Source organism: Mustela nivalis (genome assembly GCF_964662115.1).
Source record: "Mustela nivalis genome assembly, chromosome: 20".
In the NCBI taxonomy this organism is placed as follows: domain Eukaryota; kingdom Metazoa; phylum Chordata; class Mammalia; order Carnivora; family Mustelidae; genus Mustela; species Mustela nivalis.
In genome coordinates, this window is record NC_139039.1 from 37,853,074 (window position 1) to 37,874,253 (window position 21,180).

At 41.5% G+C, this 21,180-nt stretch overlaps 1 protein-coding gene across 2 annotated transcripts in view; it reads left to right on the forward strand.

Annotated features, from left to right (window-relative positions):
- Window positions 1-21,180, forward strand: part of CSMD1 (CUB and Sushi multiple domains 1) — a 1,903,837-nt gene that overhangs the window by 578,852 nt on the left and 1,303,805 nt on the right. For both annotated transcript variants that reach the window (XM_082715632.1, XM_082715633.1), the window contains exon 3: window positions 9,794-9,906. In XM_082715632.1, the coding sequence (XP_082571758.1) occupies window positions 9,794-9,906 (113 nt within the window). The remainder of the gene's footprint in view (window positions 1-9,793; window positions 9,907-21,180) is intronic.

Here is a 21,180-nt window from a genome sequence, read left to right on the forward strand (position 1 = left end):
ATTATGAGGCTATCCATACTGGCATATGGTATGAAATGTGATGTTATCAATTATGGCGTATTAATGTGATTTCGGCAACAGTTGGCCTTGCAGAGATTTTCTTTAAAGCAATTACATTCACTGAGAAAAGATTTAAGTTAGGGACCTTTTTTTCTTTTTCCTAATTTACTTAAAGCATTCACTTGACATTTAACTAAACTGTAGTTTTAAAGATATTTGACATTTTAAAATCACAAAAACTATAGATTATGCAGTATGTACAGTGTGTAATTTGGGAGTAAGCGTCTGTTTGATGGAGTCATAACTTGCTCATTAATTTCTGGGAAATAAACTAGACTCATACCAGTCAACCAGTCATCTGTCTCTGTTTCGCTTTTCACGGAATCTGCTTCTTTTTTCCCCCTTTATTCCTTCAACAATGCCAGGTTCAATATTCAAGATTATTCCATGGATAACAGTGACTTGAGTATCTTGAATGATAACGGAGTGGAAATAGTCTGGATTTATTTCTACCTGCAGTTCATTGTAGGACTTTCTTGAGGGGTGGGAACAGAATGAGCTTGTTCGATTTTGAGACTCATGTTTGCGCCGAGTGAGCAGGTACCTGGCTTGTGTTGGTGCGTCCGCTCCCCCATTCTCTGCTTTCCCCCGCACCCCCTCTCCTTGCACATGCATGCTCTGTTGCTTCCCCGCATTGCTGTCTGTGAGATGGGATTCCTTTCTCCCGGTCCCAGAAAGTCGTGTAAAGGAGATTCTATCGGACATTGGAACGTCACCGGAAAGAGAGAGAAAGACAGAGAGAGAGAGTGGAAGACAGAGACAGAGACAGAGAGAGACATAGCTGGACCACTAGGAGCCACACTTTGTTTTCTACCGACAGTGAAATGGCTTTCTTGTTACTGTTCTCATACCCTATCCCCTTTACTAATTATTCTCTTTTTCTTCCTGCAAATGATTCAGTTAGGGTGTCAGAAACAAGCAAGCAAATGAACAAAATCCCCAATGCTTGGAATAAGGATAATAGGGTTGTTTTCTCCAGGGTTGACCTTGGCATGGACTTTGGAGTAGACCCATCTTCTGGGGAAAACAGACCCTCTTCTAGCCCAGACTGGGGCCACCTGCTGCCCAAGGTGGCCACACTGTGGAGTAAAGCCCACTTACTCTTAATAGGCAGAATTATAGCCAAAAAAAAAAAAAAAAAAAAAAATCCTTTGTACAGAGGGACCCTATGTATTTGTGGGTTGATTTTCATTCCATGTTAAAGTGGTTGAAATAATATGTTAGAGTCTCTGTCTTCTGAAATACCAGTATTCTGAGTCACGGTGCATGAGGAAGGCATCAGACGTTCTTACGGTCGTATGTAGGTAACTGGGCTTGATGGCAGGAGGGATGGGAAAGCTGGTCTTGTTTGCTTTCTTGTTTGCTTTCATTAACTTACAATTTTATTCACCTCTGATTCCTTATAGCCGGAATTAAGGTTGCTTACCAAGATACAGAGAGACCTGGTTGGCAGCGTGATAAGAATTAGAAAGGAGACAGATGTATAGAATCTGGAATGAGGTCTCTTCAGATTTACGTGCTGCTTTGGAAAGGCCAGAAATTTGGGTCTGAGTGCTCTGTTGTGTTTTGTGTTTTAGTCAACACTAAGGGACATACTTCAACAGCTCCATGATTTCCTAGGGGTTAAAAACAGACCAGTTGTTCGTAAGAACAGGTACCCCTCAGAGAAAGAGAACACTAACGTTAGTCTCCAGCGTCTACATGGAAGTGATGTCAGTGACGCAGTAAAGGCTGTTCTCAACAGCAAATGTTTAAAGAAATGGAAGATTGTGTGCTACGGGCCTTTCTCTCTCTCTCTCTCTCTTTTTTTTTTTTTTTTTTTTAAGATTTTTGTTTATTTATTTGACAGAGATCACAAGAAGGCAGAGAGGCAGGCAGAGAGAGGGGGGAAGCAGGCTCTCTGCAGCGCAGAGAGCCCGATGCGGGGCTCGATCCCAGGACCCTGAGATCATGACCCGAGCCCAAAGGCAGAGACTTAACCCACTGAGCCACCCAGGAGCCCTTTACGGGCCTTTTCTGTAACATTGTTTGATCACGGACATTCCTCAGTTGGTGTGAGATGGAACAGCTATAAACGTCGAAATCACATTTAGCTCCTGAATGTTCTTTCTGGTCAGCGGGACCAGCTCATTCTCTCTTCATGCTCAACCAGTGTTGGGTTCCATTCCCTTGTACTCAACGAGGACTGTGTATGTCCCATTTCAACTGTTTGAAGCAGTTCTGAGTGTATATATTTCATCTATGCTAAACTCCCCCAAACTTGCAAACCATAGTCACATAACATTGTTTTTAGAACTCTAAGCATTGTGTTGCTTTTTTTCCGAGCTAATACTCTTCGACTGGGTCCTTTCAAAATCACAATTCTTTATCAAACTTGTTAAAGAAAACACGTTTGTATTTATTTTAAAGTGCTACTACATTATGTGATGTCTAAACCTATACTAATAAACGTTTAAAATTGGCAAATGACCAAATGAAATAATCCACAACAATTTTTGTTCAGTTTAGTTTTGGAACCAGATGAGAGAATGTTTTGTTATTAAATACTGTTTTCTTGGTTTTTTTTTTTACAAACTTGGTTATTTTCATCTGTTAATATTTTCTTGACTGCTTCTCAGTCCCAAACCCTCCGACCTGTTGTTTTATTAAACTCTTGAAGGTAAGTACAGATCTCCACGCAGCTGAAGGAGTAACACAGGGGGATTCTGGGTTACTCTTTACGTGGTTTCCGCAAGGGTAACGTCTCGTAGAACCGCACGCAGTACAATAACACCACAGAATATTGCCATTGAATCGGTGGAAACACAGACCACTTTGCAGCCCCACGAGAATCCACATTTAATTCTACTTAGTCACTCACATGTCCCTCTGCCCCCACCGCCTCCCTCCTGGCCGGCCACAGAAGCTCTGTTCCTGTCTTCCATAGGATCGCCATTTCAAGAATGCTTTAGACTCTGCAACCTTGAAGGGCTGACTTTTTCCCACTGTGCTGAGTTCTGTGGAGGTTCATCCAGGTGGTGCACGTCGACAGTTCATTTCTCTTGATAAAATTATTATTATAGTAACATTTACTATTTTATTATTTTACTTGTTATAGAATAACACTATATTATTATTTATTACTGTGTGTGAACCATTTACCTTTGAGTTGCTTCCAATTTTTTATTTCTTTTTTTAAAGGTAGAAGTGCAGTTGGCGCATGATGTTGCCTTAGTTTCAGGCACCGCAGAGCGATTCGACAGGTCTGTGCGTTAGGCTGTGCCCCACCCAAGGGGAGCAACATGTGCCCCCATAGGGTGCTATGACAGCGCCGTTGACCAGGGGCCCTGTGCTGGGTCTCCCATCCACGTGACTTACTCAGCGCATTCCTGAAAGCCCGTGCCCCCCACTCCCTTCACCTGTGGCGCCCGTCTTCCCTCCCCCCTTCCCTGACAACCACTTTGTTGTTTGATTTCTGGGTTTGTTTCTATTTTTTGTTTCTTTGGGTTTTGTTCTTTAGATTCCACAAGTGAAATCATATGGTATTTATCTTATATTTCGTATCTTTATCTGATATCTTAACATTATATCCTCCAGGTCCAACTGAGTTGTCAAAAATGGCAAAACGTCATCCTTCTTTTATGACTAATAGTCCGTGTGCAGTTGTGTGTGTGTATCCATTCCATTCTGTGTATACACAGACACCACCTGCACACACACACACACACACACTCACATATGTACACATCACAGCTTTATCCTTATGGAATTCATCTGTTGATGGACACCTGACTCGCCTGCATAGCTTGGCCATTGTAAATAATTCTGCAATAAACACAGTGTTTATGATTGTTTTGGTTTTCTTTGGGTAAATACCCCGTGGTTGAATTACTGGACTATGTGGCATTTCTAGTTTAACCTTTTTGAGAACCTCAGCACTGCGTTCCATGCTGGCCACCCCTATTCATGTCCCTCCCGGTCGTGCGCGAGGGTTCCTTCTCTCCACGTCTCTGCCGCCACTCGTCATGTCTTATCTTTTTGACCCTCGCTGTTCTGCCTGCTGTGAGACACAGTCGCATCGTGGTTTTGATTTCCTTTTCCCTGACGATGAGTGATACTGGGCATCTTTTTGTGTCAAATGTCTGTATGGCATTTTTGGCAAAATATCTATTTAGGTCCTCTACTCGTTCTTTAATTGGATATTTTTGGATGTGAAGTTGTGCAAATTATTTTTATATTCTAAATATTAACTCCCTTTGGAATGTATGATGGACAAATATTTTCTCCCATTCAGTAGGTCACCTTTTCATCTTGCTGGTACTTTCTCTCACTGTGCAAAAGCTTTTTATTTTGGTGCCATCCTCAAAGCTTCATTTTCCTTTTGTTTCTCTTGCCTCAGGAGGCAGACGCAGCTAGAAAAATGTTGCTATGGCCCACGTCAGAGAGATTACTGCCTATGTTCGTTTCTCGGAGTTTTATGATTTCAAATCTCACATTTAGATCTGTTGTCCGTTTTAAGTTTACTTTAGTGTGTGGTTCAGGAAAACGGCCCAGTTTTATTGTTTTGTATGTGGCTGCCCAGTTTTCCCAGCACCGTTTGTTGAAGAGACGGTCTTTTCTCAGTGTGTATTCTTGCCTCCCTGGTTGGAGAGAGACTGGCCGTATCATCACGGGTTTGTTTCTAGGCCCTCTCCTCCATGACATCGGTCCGTGGGCGCATCCTTGTTCCAGCACCATCCATAACTTTGCCTTTACGTCTGATTCCTGTTGGAATTGCTGTGGCTGCCAAGTTTTGATATTAAGAATGAAGATACTGTAGGCATTTGTGTGTGGGTTTTGGGTGACCATAAATCATTTCTCTGGGGTGAATGTCTAGGAGAGCAACTGCTTGTTTGTTACGTATTTGACTTCTTAAGAAACTGTAAGACTCTTTTTCCCAGTGTGGTTGTTCCTACTAGTGACGGGTGAACAACCAGTTTTCTCCACGTTCTCGCCGGCTTTGGTACGGTCACTGCGTTTTACTTTAGCCACTTGGCACATGTAGGTAGTGGCATTTCCTTGTGGCTCTACTTTGTGTTTCCCTAGTGACTAATAATGTTGAGAATCTTTTCATGTGCTTACTTGCCATCTCCACAACCCTTTAATACCGTGACTCTTCATATCTTTTCTCTGTTTTCTGATTGGATTGTTTGTTCTTCACTGCTGGGTCTTCAATGTTCTTCCCGTATTCTAGACACCTAACCTTGTCACACGTGTGGTTTGCAAATATTTCCTACCAGGGCACAGCATGACTTTTCTTCTTCTCATAGGGTCTTCCACAAAAAAGGGTTTAATTTTTATGAAGTCTAATATTTCCGTTTCCTTTTATAAATTATACTTTTGGTGTCCAGTCTAGGAATTCTTCAGCTAGTCCTACACTTTCCTCTATGTTTTTTCTAAATTTTTCATAACTTTACCTTTACGTCTATGATCGATGAGTTAATTATTATACAGAGTTTTGGATTCTGTTAGAGGCTCAGCTTTGTTGTTGTTGTTGTACCTGTGGATGCCTCTTTGTTCGTGCATCATTGTCGAAAGGTTATTTTTACTCCACTCACCTGCCTTACACCTTGAACTCTGTTGGGAATGTCTGTGTGGTTCTGTTTTTGGGTTCTGTGTTCTCATCCACTGATGTATGGATCTGTTAATTTGCCATTACACATGATCTTGATTACTGAATTTATAAAATCAGTCTTGAAAATGAGTATCCTGATTTATTCTTTCTGAAATTATTTAAACTATTCTATTGGGGTTTGAAGACTTTCTTTTTTTTAAAAAAAATATTTTATTTATTTATTTGAGAGAGAGAGGGAGAGAGACAGAGAGCACAAGCAGTAGGAACAGCAGAGGGAGAGAGAAAAGCAGGCTCCTTGTTGAGCAGGGAGCCCGATGCGGGACGAGATCCCAGGACCCCGAGATTATGACTTGAGCTGAAGGCAGACTCTTAAAGTACTGAGCCACCCAGGCATCTTGGGTCTTGAAGGCTTTCTTCTAAAATATTTTTTAGAAAAATCTTGTCTGTATCTTCAAAAAAATCTTGTGGGGATTTTGACAGTAGTAATGATAAACCTGAATATGAATTTGCGGAGAATTGATATCTTTATAGTCTTGAGGTTACAATTTGTTACCATGGTGTATTGCTACAGTTATTAGCTTCTTACTGATTTCTTTCCTCAGCAGAGCACAGTTTCAAGGGTATAGTTTTGTGCCCGTCTTGTTACAGCTAACTCTTTTTTTAAATGATCGTAAGTGGCATTATAATATTTCATTTTGGTGCCCGTGTGTTCCATGCTGGTCTGCAGAAATACCACTGAATTTGGTATGTTCATTGTGTATCCTGTGCACTTGCTCATTTCAAGTATTATTTCCAGGCATTTTCTTATAGACCCCTTGGCCTTATCTATGTAGACAATTGTGTCACCTGCACAGAGGGGCAGTTTTATTTCTTGCATCCTAATTCATATGCATTTGTTTTCTATTCTTGGCTTACGGCTCTGGCTAGATCTTCCAGCACAGTGTTGAATAAAACTAATGAGACCAGACATTCTTGCCTTGTTCTCAGTCTTAGGGGGAAGCCTGCAGTCTTACACCATCCAATGTCATGTTGGCTTTAGGTTTTTTAAGATATCCACTGTCAAGTTGGGGAAGTTTTCCTCTATTCATATTTTACTGGAAAGTTTTCTCATGATTGGATGTTTAAATATGTTCAGTGCCTTCTTTCTACGTAGATTATCACGATCTAGTGATTTTGTTCTTCAGGCCTTCATGATAGATTATATTGACTGATTTTCAAATATTGAGCCATATTTATATCCCTGGAATAAATACCACTTGGTCATGAGGGATCATTCTTGTTATCTATTTCTTTTTGCTCTTACTTTGTTCAAAATTTTCCTGCCCATATTTTTGAGAGCTAATATTGGTTCATTGTTTTCTTGCAAAGTTTCTGTCTGGTTTTGGTGTCAGAGTATCTGATCTTGGGCAGCCACAATGAAATGTCATACACTGAGTGGCTTCAAGAGTGGAGATCTATGTTCTCACAGTTCTGGAGGCTGGATACCTGGTCGCAGAGGGCGGCATGATCAGCTTCTGGGGAGGACTCTTCCTGCCTCGCAGACGCCTGCCTTCTCAGCGTTGCTCATATGGCCTCTGCTTAGCGAATGCACGCTGGGGGCAGGAGGGAATCTCTTTCTCTTTCTATTGCTCTTATGAATTTGAGCAGAACACATGTTAAAACTGACAGAATGAAGGATTTTAAGACCAAAAACAAAAACAAAAACCTTGAATAATTCCTTTAGAAGAGCGTTTTATAAAATCAGATCAACACCTCACACTATGACCTTATTTCATCTTAATTATCTACTGAAAGCCCTGTCTCCAAATACATTTACACCGAGCAATAGGGGTTCAGTATGTGAATTTGGGGGCAGTGATTCAATCCGTAGCACAGGGCAACGTTAATGCCATAAAACACACAAGGAAGTTGCCCGTCCACTTCTGTTTTCTGGAAGAGACTGTAAAATAGATGTTAATTTTTCAAATGTTTGGTAGATGTCTTAGTGCGTTTGGGTAGCTGTCCAAGTGTATACAGCAGAATAGCACAGACCAAGCAGCTCAGTAACAGCACAGATTTATTTCCCACAGTTATTGAGACAGGGGAGTCTGGGATCATGGTGCCAGCCGATCTGGTGTCTGGTGTGAGTGTTTTTTGTTACACAGAAGCAACTTCTTGCTGTCTTGTTCCTCACATGATAGCAGGAAGCTGGAAGTGTTTTGGAATTTCTCTGATAAGGGTGCTAATCCCACTTATGGGGGCTCTGCCCTCCTGACCCGATGACCACCTGAAGGCTGTACTTCTAAACATCATCGCCTTGGGAGCTGGGTTTCAACATGTGATTTTTGGGGGGACACAGACATTCAGTCTATGCCAGTAGAATTTCCCATAAAACCACCTGGCCTGGGGATTTCTTCTGGTAGAGTTTTAATAGTTACAGCATTATTCAGATTTTCTGTTTTGTATTCAGGAAGTTGTGATACTATGTGCTTTTTTAAAAAAGCAGCCTGTTTCTTCTAAGTTATTAAATTTATGTGTGTATTTTTTGTAGTTTCCCCTTATTATTTTATGTCTGTGGGGTCTGTAGTAATATTTCCTGTTTTATTCCTGACATTAGGTATTTGTCTTCTACCTGCTGCCACTTTTTGTGTCAGTCTTGCTAGACATTTGTTGCTCTTTGCCAAGGATCAGCTTCTGTTTCATTGTTTTTTTTTTCTGTTTTTCTTCTATTTTAAGTTACTTTGATTTCTGCATTTATCTTATACCTCTTGCCTTCTCTTTGCTTTGCAATTATTTTCTTCATCCTTTCTTAAGTTCTTTAGATGGGGGTTTGGGTTGCTTATATGAGAATTCTCCTATTTTCTAATGTGTATTTGTAATACTATTGATTTCCCTCTCAGCATTGCTTAACTGAGTTCTCCAGCTTTTGATAGCTTGTCTTTTTCTTTTCATTCATTTGAATGTATTTTTTCTTCATTTTCCTCTTCAATCCCTGGATACTTAGAACTGTGCTGTTTAGGGGCTGGTGATTGTCCTGTCATTTTTCTCTTATGAATTTCTAGTTTGATTCTGAAACCTATAGCAGCTGGAATTAGATATTCAATACCCTAGACTTAATGGCAAAGCCAGAATTTCCCTACAAAGAAAGAACATTCAGACCTACTCCTTTTGGAATCAGTTGTTTTTGGACTGTACTAAATCACATATCTAGAGACAACCTACTTAATTAGCAAACTTTAGGTAAAATATAAATTGATGAAGCATTTCTTCGACCTTTTGGAAAGCTGTTACTTTATAAGGCATTATGCATAAAGTATATATGATTATCCTCGTTCACTCATTCAGACTGCTGACTTTATCATCACTAAAATGATAGTGATGGGGAAAAAACATAGGTAGGAATCCAAAAGACTTACCTTGAAAACCAAACATTAAAATCAATTCATTTGACTTCTGCTCAAGCCAGTAATTGATTTTTGTTTATTATGCTGTGATTAGTATATGTTTTCTTTTCAAGAAAGCTATAATTTATTTGGGGCAGGTAATAAGAATAAGCACATTAACTAGGAGATGTAGGGGCACCTAGGTGGCTCAGTGAGTTAAAGCCTCTGCCTTCGGCTCAGGTCATGATCCTTGAGTCCTGGGATCGAGTCCCGCATCGGGCTCTCTGCTCAGCAGAGAGCCTGTTTCCCTTCCTCTCTCTCTCTGCCTGCCTCTCTGCCTACTTGTGATCTCTGTCTGTCAAATAAATAAATAAAATCTTAAAAAACAAAAACAAAAACAAAACAAAGCTAGGAGATGTGACAACCTACCACTTAATAATTTAGGAGGACAGTGACAAGTCAAAGTGCACGATAAATCACATATTTTCACGGAGCAGGCATGAGGATGACTTTGTTTCCTGCCCCCGACTCCTGCAGTGATGTATTGCGCAATATCTTCAAGAAAGAATTTTCTCAAAACAGGGTTTAAATGGACCGTGGCTTGAACGTGCTTCCTCACAGTGACCTGGCCACACCTTGAGAGTGGATGATGTAATAGTCTAGCTCATATCTCAGATGAATATGCGGCAGTGGAGCGATTCGCATGATGATGTCATCAAATGTGCTGAATCACAAGTTCATGCTGTTTCATTCTGTTGCTCTGTTTTGTGTGGTTTAGGCTGTCGGGATTCCAGCTGCCGTCCTCCGTCGTCAGCACGGGCTCCATCCTCACGCTGTGGTTCACGACGGACTTCGCCGTGAGCGCCCAAGGCTTCAAGGCCCTGTATGAAGGTAGGACCTTCCTGGACGCGCTGTCCAGACCTGCTCCTGCTTGCGGCGGGGGTTCCGGATCTCAGTGCAGTGGTGCAGTATATTCCTGATGGCCCAGCACCGTCACGGCCGTCAAGGCCAGACTTTCCGGGGCGAAGTGTGTGTTTACCGTGTTCCTCTCTGGGCGTAGTCTTGTTCGTTGGAGAAGTGGTTTCCTTTTGATGGGTGGCGGAGAAGTTTTGATCATTTTGAGTACTGACTTGCAGCACTGTTCCCGTGAAAAATTCACCTTGAACTTGGAAGTGTTTTAAGAGTTTGATTCTTAACTTTTCGCTGGACAGTGATGCCGTGAGTGCTTAAGTGAAGAGAATTCCATGATGCGAGTTTCTCTTGTCAAAGCCGAGACTTGTACTTGAGAAGATTATTTGGGTTTTACTGTTTGGTCATGGCAAGGCATTTGCATTTTGTGTTTTCAGATTTTGTGCCTAGGTGCCCACTGGAGTCTTGGTATTGTTGAACTACTGTTGAACTTGGGGACAGATATTTTAAAAAGATGAGAGAATTCAGCCTCGGAGAGAGGAAGTGGTTAAGATGCTCCTTTCAGGAATTCAGGAAAGGAATTCCTTTCAGGAAGTTACTCTAGTAATTCTTTAAGCGTGAATGCTGAGGTGTGTCTGTTTTCACCTTGTGTTACCGAGACGTATAAGATTTTCCTTCCTGTGTAATACAGAGTCTATTAACTTTAATATAAATCCATTCCCGAGCGTGTGAATTGGAAATAGGTTGTGGGGAGGGGTACAAGCCCATGGGTAGTTTGGCCTCGCTTCCTTAGGGTGTGGTTCTGGATTGAGTCCCCTCTGCCTGTGCTTTTGTGCAGAGTCTCAGTGCACTTGGGGGAAAACCCTTCTTTGTGGAAAGATAAAATCTACTGTGCTTTGTGCCGCTCAGATTGGCTACTATGCGTTACCAGAAAATGTGCGTAAAATGTTGTCTTTGCACGAGTATCTAGACAGCCCAGTTTATCCTCTTATTTTGTGTTTTGGATGGAATGATGGTTAGCATCATTTTCTCTTCTGATTCCAGTGTCTTTCCGGCCCCTGGATTTGCATATATGCTGGCATCAGGATATGGAATACACTTGCAGGTGCTTAAGTCTGTTACCATCAGGGAGTAACTTAATCTTTGGAGAGTAACAAGCTAAGTGAAGGTTAATAGGTGCGATTAGCTTTCAAAGGTGCGCCTACCTACCACTTCCTACATACACTAACTTCACATAATTTCTTTTCTGCTCAACATTTCGAAAGTGTTTCTAAGGCACCTGGTCCTAGCTACCCATGGCTGTCCTATCCACGTATCTGGTATTTGCTCAGATTGTTGATAATGCTCCAATATTTTAGAAACTGGCAATTTTCCTCTCCTTCCTGACAGAGCCGGTACTGGAATATGATATTTTGCTCAATTTCCTAAGATACATGTTGTGGCAACGCGGTTGATGTTGGATAATTGCCAGATGAGTAATTTTGCTGACTCTGCACTATTGTTGTGGATGTTACTGGTTTTCCTGATGGTTTAAAACACACGATCGGGGAGACTGTCTCCACGGCAAAGAACACTGATGAGTTACTATTTTTTTTTTTTTAAATGAAGAGGAAACCTACTTAACCAGGAGTTCAGTTAAACATGCATTGTAAAGTTGATCTGTGGACATGCTTTTTTATGAAGTTTATATTTTAATTAATGACATTATAATAGAGTCTGATATTTACAAGCAGATACAAGCCTTTTTCTTGAATGGAGAACAAAAAAAGATACTGCATTAAAAAGTGCTCTTTCAACAAAACTAAAATTGTATATAATATTTAGTATCTCTGTTTTAAAAATATTTCCCCGTTAGCTTAAAGGTCTCCTGAGAAAATCAATATGTAGTACCTGGAGAAATAAAGTTAACTATGGTCTCGACAGAGGATGAGGGCCTGGAGTATTTATCCGGAAGAGAGCAAAACCTCCACTGTGAGCGCCAGCTGATTTGTCAATAGTCCACGTTCCCACAGGGAAGTTAGATATAGGTGTAGGCACAGCCACTGAAGAAAGGGAGACTTTCTTGAAAATTATGCATAAAATATACAGACAAACCAATCCAAATAAAATATAAAGCAGAACCAAGGATAAGGGGCAGGAAATTATGTACATTTTCGTTGGGAGCCAGAACGCTGAATCCTCTGGAGGATTCAGATTTCCTTGATTCTCACGAGTTCTCATTTTGGGCACGCTGTCCATCAAGTCAGTGTTCTAATCTGAATACTATAATAAGATTCTAATGTCGTTTCCAAGACCTCTAAAGGAAACTTAATTTATAGAACAGTCGATCAGCTTGTCCAAAAACATAATATTCTATAGTCTTAAACTACTACCACTTTCCAGATAAAATTAGAGTGTATTTAACATTACCAGACTGATGTTTGAAATTTGCTTAAACTGCAGAAAACGTTTCAAACTTTTAAAATATGTCTAAACATGATAACCTTGATAACAAGTTTGATCGGGGCACTGAACTCCGTAGTTTTCTGGCAGTGATTTGGAATGGCACTATTTACATAAATTATTATTCATGCATGGAAATATTATACTACATAATGAGTATGAAAACAATAATTTTAAAATTCTAATTAATGCATTCAGTCAATGAATTTAACCCTGGAAATTAAGTGGAAATACTTATAAATTTCACAGTAACATTGCTCATCAACAGTAATTGACTGTCTAAATATGGAGACCTTCGGAGTCTTAGTAAATTTATAGATTCTCAGTGAAATCAACATATTCCAATACATACATACTTCAGTAAAATTAAAGTTACCAACTTAATAGGGTTTTTTATAAGATTGCATTTGCTAGGTTCATCATGGAACATTATTCTTTATAGTCAACCTAGGAATTGACATTTTTTGATAAATTTACAATAGAATACATTGAGATTATACATAATGTACCATGACATGGATTACTATCAAACCTCCTGTATTTGCCCAATATTGAAATATCATATATGTAAATAGCACTTACTTATATATTTCTATTTGTCAACTTTATTTCATTAAGATTTCAGTTACCAAAAAAATTGCTTCATTTATTTCAAGTTTATGTATAACTTAAGAAAAATAGCATTAGGAGATTGGACAAGGCGTGACAAATACTATGTAACAAATACTAATACTAATACTAATACTAATACTATGTAACAATGAACACACATGACAAGGCATGGCCATCACTTGACTTGAGGTCAAGGAGAACAAATCAGTTCAATGATGTGAAAATCTAGACAATGTGCCCCAAAGAACACTTCTTATTTTTTTCCCCCACTTTTAAAAGATGTCTTCTTCTTTCTTCCTTTCTCTCTTTTTTTCTTTCCTTCTTTCTATCCACTCCTCCCCCTTCCTTCCATCCTCTCTTTCTTTTTTTTTTTCTGAGATGCCTCTATTTCTAATGTTTTTTCTAATTCATGACAAAGTAATTAAATGTTAAGAACATTCACAAATAGAGCATGAAAACTCTTCAACCTGACATTTGAGTTATTTTGGTTTAAAGTCTGATTTATTTTTAAGTGACTTTTCTTATGTTAATGCACATGTTGGTTTTTGTTCTGGGAATCATTCAAATATCTATTTCCTAATTTTTATTTGCTGATGTTTAATCATTTTACTCTTGATTAAATTTTTTAAAAATGCAATTTTCACAATTATGTACTATAATTTAGGTAGACTTTTTAGACATTTTGCAGGTGAAGTAAGTTTTCTTGGACATTGGTTGTATTTTTCATAATTCCACATTTTCTGTGAGATAGAATTTTTATTCCTAATACCATTTACACTTGGGTAGAAAACACCAACTCTGTGATTCAAAATAATGAGTCTCCTGTGTATTCACTAGAATCAATACTTTCCTTGCATAGAACATCTTTCAAACGTGTAGGACAATTCATTGGTTGGGAACCAAATTTTCTTTGAACAATTGGCAAAGGGCTTTTATCTATGGGACAGCAGATGTTTTAAAGGTATCAGAATGAAAATCATACTCACATTTTGACATGGATATTTGCATCTGGTGAGGTAGAAGGGAGGTTACGCTGGATTCTTAGGCAAAACTGATAAATTGTGGGAAACTACTCTTTTTAAGATTTCTTTAAAAATTGTTGCTGACATGGTAGCTGTAAAGGGAGCATTTTTAACGACACGTGTAGATAGTCATATATTTTGATCATAAGATGCTGATTTTACACACTCAGCTTTTCCCTCATCTTTCCAAGTTTCTGTCTTAGACTATACTGGACTTCAATTTTATGCACGTAGTATAAGACTCTGAGTGAAGGATGTATTTGAATGAAACAAATACTGGTGGCATAATGAGGAGAAATTTGACATGCTAAATAGTAAAAATTTGCTTGTGGCAAGAAATCGTGTTTCATACAAAACAGTTCATTAATTGGAATGAGAAAAACAATTGCCCATGAAGATAATTTAAGAGCCTCCCCTGGGTTATAAAATGTTCTTCTAAAGGAATTATTTAAGGTTTTAAAAAAAATTTTTGACTTAGAGTCCTTCATTCTTTTTTTTTTTTTTTTTTTAAAGATTCATTTATTTATTTGACAGACAGAGATCACAAGTAGGCAGAGAAGCAGGCAGAGAGAGAGGGGAAAGCAGGCTCCCTGCTAGCAGAACAGAGAGCCCGATGTGGGGCTCGGTCCCAGCACCCTGGGATCATGACCTGAGCCGAAGGCAGAAGCTTTAATCCACTGAGCCACCCAGGTGCCCCTAGAGTCCTTCATTCTACCAATTATAACGCATGTTCTGCTTACTAAGGCGTACGTTAGGTTTACTAAGGTGTGTGTGTAGGATGGTATGAGCTCCTGTATACATTTTCTTATTAAATTCCTATAGGATTCCTATAAGTGAAATTAAATTGCCTCGTATTTTCAGGTGGAGGAAGTGAGGTCATAACTGACAGGACTCCAGCTGGTCGAGACCTCATAGCTACAGACTTGTGAAAGCAGAGGACACGCAAGCCCCCTCCGTCTCGAAGTTCTAATTCTTACTCCCTCGCGGTTTAGCCTCTCATGTTCTTATTTGCGTGCGACATCGGCAGATGCAAACTCATGAACGTGTGCACTGACACGCGGGCACACAGTCAGAGAATCACGTTTTTGCCCATGTGATGCACAACTACATCCACGTGTGTACAGAGGCACCCCGGTGTACGCCGGGGAATGTGTGTGGTTACGCAAATGAACACACACATGTCCCCGTTCATTCTTTCTCTCATTTACTCACTTAGCTTCACTCAGCATCTCCCAGAGACCCAGCGCGGAGCTAAGTGATAGGAGCACAAAGATGGGAAGGCCACGGTGGTTCTGAAGCCACAATGAGGGAGAACATGGCCCCTTTCAGGGGAACATAGAGACTGTGTTTGACGAGTGTTGGTGTTTGACAGGGTTGGACAAAGAAGGGAGGCCAGTTGCCCTTGGGGGCCAGGTACAGGTCCTTACAGACTTAATCTCAGATGATGTGTTTAAAAAACTCCTGTGGCAAATGTCTTCATTCTGTCAGGGGAATAGAAGCTTTGCAGGAAGAGAGGAAGGGGGGGCTCTTTCTGAGGGGGGAAGAGTCACGTTCCAGGCTGTGGAGAAAACGGAGCACCATGTTGAGGAATGCCGAAGTGGGGGGAGGTTGATGGAGGACTGCCTGGAGGGGGAGATGCTGGGCCTCCCTTCTCCTCAGGGCTCACGGGGACGTGCAGCGGCCCCACTGCCCCGCCTCAGTCGAGGAGGTCACTTTTATGTGGTTTCATGTGTGGCTTCCAGCACCTCCTCTGTGTCATCCTGTAAGCAGAAGCGGAATGAATTCCACTGGACTATTACATAAACTGCAGTTTTTTAATCGGTGCTTTCATTTCACGATTTGTCATCTTTGGGCCCTTCAACATGGCTGTGGTGTCGGGAACCATGAAAGCAGAGGGCAGGTGTGCATCTGGTAAGTTCCGAATTCCCACAGCACGTTTGCCTCCAGACTGGCCTTGAGAACCGTCTGTCCTGCTCCCCGTCTCTGTGTCCTTGAGAGTAGTAGATGCTGAAGGAACATTTGAGTCCTTGACATTCGTCAGCATCTAAATATTCAAAACGAGATCTTGATAAGAAATCTACCTTTGACCACGACTTAATTTCATCTAGTGTTTTTCTTCTCCCCCCAACCCCTAAAGTGAAAACCACTTTAAGTGCCCCGATTAACTGATGTGAGTTTAATCTTCCTTCTGGTTAGCACATCCTCTCATCTACAAGATTCTAAAACAGCCCCGAACGGGTTTACACACAAAGAGATTCATGGTGCACAACGTGCTCAAACTGTTCATGTTTAAAAAATAATGGACTTAAGACAGGCCATTATTGTAAGCTTGCGAGGACTTAAAATGGATTAATATCATTTATTACGCATTGATGTCATGGATGCAAATGGCCAACATTTTCATGGACTCCTTAGGTTTTCAGCAGGGAACAGGGGGTCTTGGCTCCAGTGAAGCCCCTTTTGCTCTGGGGTTCGCCCGTCAGGAGCTCCGGGCTGGGGTGGGGCTCTGGACCGACCGTGCGTTTCTTGTTGCCTCAATGTGTTTGGCATTTCCCTCTGACACATCACTCAAGCCGCATTTTCTTTCCTCTAACACACGTGGATCTGGACTTAGAAAGAGCAGCTAGATTATTACCCTTCAAGCTCGAAGCTTTATTTAGAATGTCAGCACTGATTTATTTCTCTCCTGAAGTGATTATCCAAACTCAACCTGAATTAAAGTGTGGAACATGAATGACCCACCTGGCAGGAAGGAAAGCTTTCTGACTGAGAACGGGGTGGCCAAGCGGCAGCAGTTAGCGGTCCATTAGCTGACCCTCAGCCATGATCTTGGGTTAATAACAAGGACTGGGGTTGGAACACATGGGCACGTCTGGAATGCCTTTCCTCCTGACTGTTTCGGCTGGGTGAGTGGGTAAAGACAAGCACGGACACACCTTTACCTTAGAGTGAGCGAAGCTGTTGGTGCTCTTAGCAGACCCTGTCCGGGTGCACGCCCTAGAGCCTGGGTATCCTTTTAGGTCTTGATTTGTAGAGATTTTCAGAAAGCTGCATGAGAACCGCTAAGCAAAGATTTTGGAACGGCGCTGGAAAATCGTTGTTGCTATTAGTAATACCAATATGAACGCCTCCAAAAGGCATAGGCATAGGAGAGATAGGATTCCTTTCTTTTTTTAAAAGATTTTATTTATTTATTTGGCAGAGAGAGATCACAAGCAAGCAGAGAGGCAGGCAGAGAGAGAGAGAGGAGGAAGCAGTCTCCCCGCTGAGCAGAGAGCCTGACGCGGGGCTCCATCTCAGGACCCTGAGATCATGACCCGAGCCAAAGGCAGAGGTTTAACCCCCTGAGCCACCCAGGTGTCCCGAGATAGGATTCCTTCCTGAAGGGACAACATTAAGGCAATCAGATAACGGGGCTGTGAAAAAGAGATTCAGTCCTGCCGTAAAAAATGAGTTTCACCCATCTAGCAAGGCCTATCTGTAACCGATGCTACTGACACTCTTGATGACGGAAGAAAAGGTAAAATGAGTACCAGAGGCAGAACACGTTGCTAGAGGCAAAGCCACATCCAGTCCAGTTCCGCCAAGAGGAGTGGCACACTCTGGGACGAGACTGTTGAGTCAGAGTCACAGCCACGCCCGAGGGGCCGCAGGCTGGGCAGGGAGGCCGCTTGCTCCTGCCCCTGTCTTGTGCCTCTGCAGGGTGACCCGAGTCAGGAGCTGCAGGGCGGGGGTGGGGGAGCAGGGATCGTCTCCGTTCCTACGAGGCTGTGAAACGACATGTACAATTTGGTGGGTGGCTTTTGGTGCAGAAAACTTTTCCCAGGCTCCAGCAAGGTCTCGAGAGTTCCAGAAGTAAGGAAAAGGTCAGAAGGACTGTAGACGGGCGAGGAAGCCCCGCTCACCTGCGCCACCAAATGTTCTCGCATCTGATTTCTGTCACTTCTCCAATTTCGGAGAAAGGGGTGGCCAAGCGGCGTGCCACGTGTGCCCGTTCGGACTGCACGTGTGCGCGAGGAGCCTCCGGGTTGTGACGCGGCGACACACACCGGCCTGAGGGAGGGAAGGAAGGCTTTCGAGCCGCCTAGTCCTGCGCGGGGCCGTTCATTAATCTGGCGTCTTGATTCTATATATATTGGTTTTGTGAACGTCATTACTGTGTGTTTACCCCAGAGAGATGAAGTCTGTGCTCTGGGCGTTAGAAAGTCTCGTTTCTGATTCAGTAGGAGACGATTACTATAGATTCATTAAAATAGTACATTCTGCAGGGAGGCCTACTGAGAGACTCTGAGCCAGTCTTCTGCCCTGATCCCCCCCACACACTTGTGCACACACACGTGTGCACACACACGCACACACCCTCATTACATCACCTGTGCAATATTCCGTCAAGCATCACTATAAGGAAGTATTTTTTTCCAAAATGCTCATACAATTAAAAAGATTCAGTTCGTCTTAGTCCTGTATGCATTGATATAAACGGATGCCCAGAATATATGAAAGGGAAGAAAACGGTAGAATCCCATTTTGGTGAAATGAATGTGTTTTGAAGTTCTTGCACAAGGGTGTCTTCCCATGTCCATGTGTCTGAGCGTGCACGTATCACGTTCGTGCACTGCGTACACACATATGCTTGTGTGAATATTCAGGGAGTTGTAGAATATGCGGGGGATTGTTAAAGCGCATGACTTTGGGGAGGAATTAGGAAGAAAGATTGCTTGATTTTTCTCTGTATAGTTGCATCATTTAGTTCGTTGTAAGGAGCATTAAAAACTTAAATAACAGGGGTGCCTGGGTGGCTCAGTGGGTTAAAGCCTCTGCCTTCAACTCAGGTCATGATCCCAGGATCTTGGGATCGAGTCCCGCATTGGGCTCTCTGCTCAGCAAGGAACCTGCTTCCTCCTCTCTCTCTGCCTGCCTCTCTGCCTACTTGTGATCTCTGTCAAATAAATTATAAATAAATAAATAAATAAATAAATAAATAAATAACATCCTAAAGGAAGGTCTTTCTGAAGAGGATGTGGAAATCAATATATTTTTTTTAATTTTGTTTATTTATTTGACAGACAGAGATCACAAGTAGGCAGAGAGGCAGGCAGAGAGGGGGAAGCAGGCTCCCTGCTGAGCAGAGAGCCCGATGTGGGACTCGATCCCAGGACCCTGAGATCATGACCTGAGCTGAAGGCAGAGGCTTAACCCACTGAGCCACCCAGGAGCCCCAGAAATCAGTATTCGTAAGTGAATTTTTGACTCACATCTGGAAGTTGAATGAAAAGTTGACCCAGGTAATCAAAAGTTCTTCAAGATTATGTGGTTTGCACATGGCTGACTTCCTGCCTTCGAAGGCTGTCTCTGCAGCCGGAACGTTTCGGTCATTTGAAAATGAGAGAAAATAATGCATCCTAACTGCAAGTCCACATACAGAAACAGTAGCCTGTCTACAAGGGGCATGATAAAAGGCAAACTAATCCCATAGGAAAGACAGCTTCCAGATCATTTTCAATAACAAAATAGGGATTGGTTAATGTTTGTGCGTAAGGGGAATTCCCAAACCACAAGTAACAGACTTAGATTTCTCAAAATATTCTCTGTGGATTATAACATATTTTATTCTTTTTAGCCACTCGTCTCCCAAGATTTTTTTTTATATTGTTTGTTTTTTAACTGATTTCTTGTGTCTAATTGCTTCAAACCTGTAAGCATACACACACACACACACACACACACACACACAATATTTGGAAATAATTCATTTCAGGAAATATTTGAAGAATAAAAATCAATCGTTACATAAGATGAAGCTTTACAAACAAAAATTATGAGACGGAGTGATTTTTGATAGTCTTTTTTGTTGCTGCTGCCATGGATCTATAATGTGTGGCTCATTATGTTGGAAATCAGACGCCCTCTCTTGCCACTGAAAGACCGTCAGCCCTGGGCTAGCTATTATGTGGGTACTGGGGTTGGAAAATGTTAGGGGAATCTAACTGTGTCGATATCTGCACATAGACAAGGGCATGGATCCTGAGGTCTGGTGTGCTCTGGTTTCCCAGTCACCCCCTGTGTGCCCCTCATGCGTGTTACACAGGCATTGGTTGCATCAGATTCCTCCCTGTGAGATGAGGCATGGATGGCGCCAGCCTCAGAGCCTTGCTGGGAAACTTACAGAAAATTAGCTACTGCAATGATTTGGCTCCGTCTCTGGTTCGTAAGAATTTTAGTCCATGCTTCAAGTTCTGCAGACTGGCATCAAAGATGCCCTCCATAGGTATAATGTGTCATTATTTCTGCAAATTGTGAATTATATGATACCCTTCTTTAAGGCTTATGCCCCTCTCTCTCTTGCTGATACCGTCTTTGCCGCCCTAGTCTTGGACACTCTGTCTACCCCATCCCTCCTTCTCCCCACGTTGTGTCTCTTCGTCTTTTTTATGTAGTGAGAAAAATTGCCAGATGTTGATGATTTTTTTGTTTTTCTTTTTTTTAAATTATGTTATGTTAGTCATCATACAGGACGTCATTAGTTTTTGATATAAGTTCCGTGATTCATTGTTTGTGTATAACAGCGCCCCGTGCAATCCGTGCCCTCCTTAATGCCCACCACCAGGCTCACCCGTCCCCCCAGCCTCCCCTCGGAAGCCCTCCGTCTGTTGCCCAGAGTCCACTGGTGAGAATGCAGAGTGCCTTTTCATCCCAGCTAAGAGGTTGGGTGATACTTACTAGTTTTAGGACAAGCTTGGAAATTCTACAGTGTGGTTAAGGTGACTTCTTAATTTTTCCCAAATCTCAACTCACGTCTGTAGGTATTATTGCTGTTGTTTTGTTGTTGATTTGTTCATTATTTTGAAAATAACAGGAGTATAGGATAGAGATCTGGAGGAAAGGCAAAATTACTTTTTTTTTTTTTTTTACAGTTGTTGCTAGTTATAGGTGGTTAGTCTGAGGTAACACAAGGAAAAGATGGGAAAGAATGAGATTGATGTGGATTATGGAAAGAAAAAAATGAAACACAGGCATACATAGAAACGAGAAGGATCCAAGAATGTTGGAAAGGGATGTCAAATATTTAAATCAGAACAAAAATATTACAATGTGATACTTATATCAAAATCATTTTAGTTTTAAAGATAGAGAAACACTTCCCTTCGTTGGATCCCTTTGTGAAAGATATATATGTCAC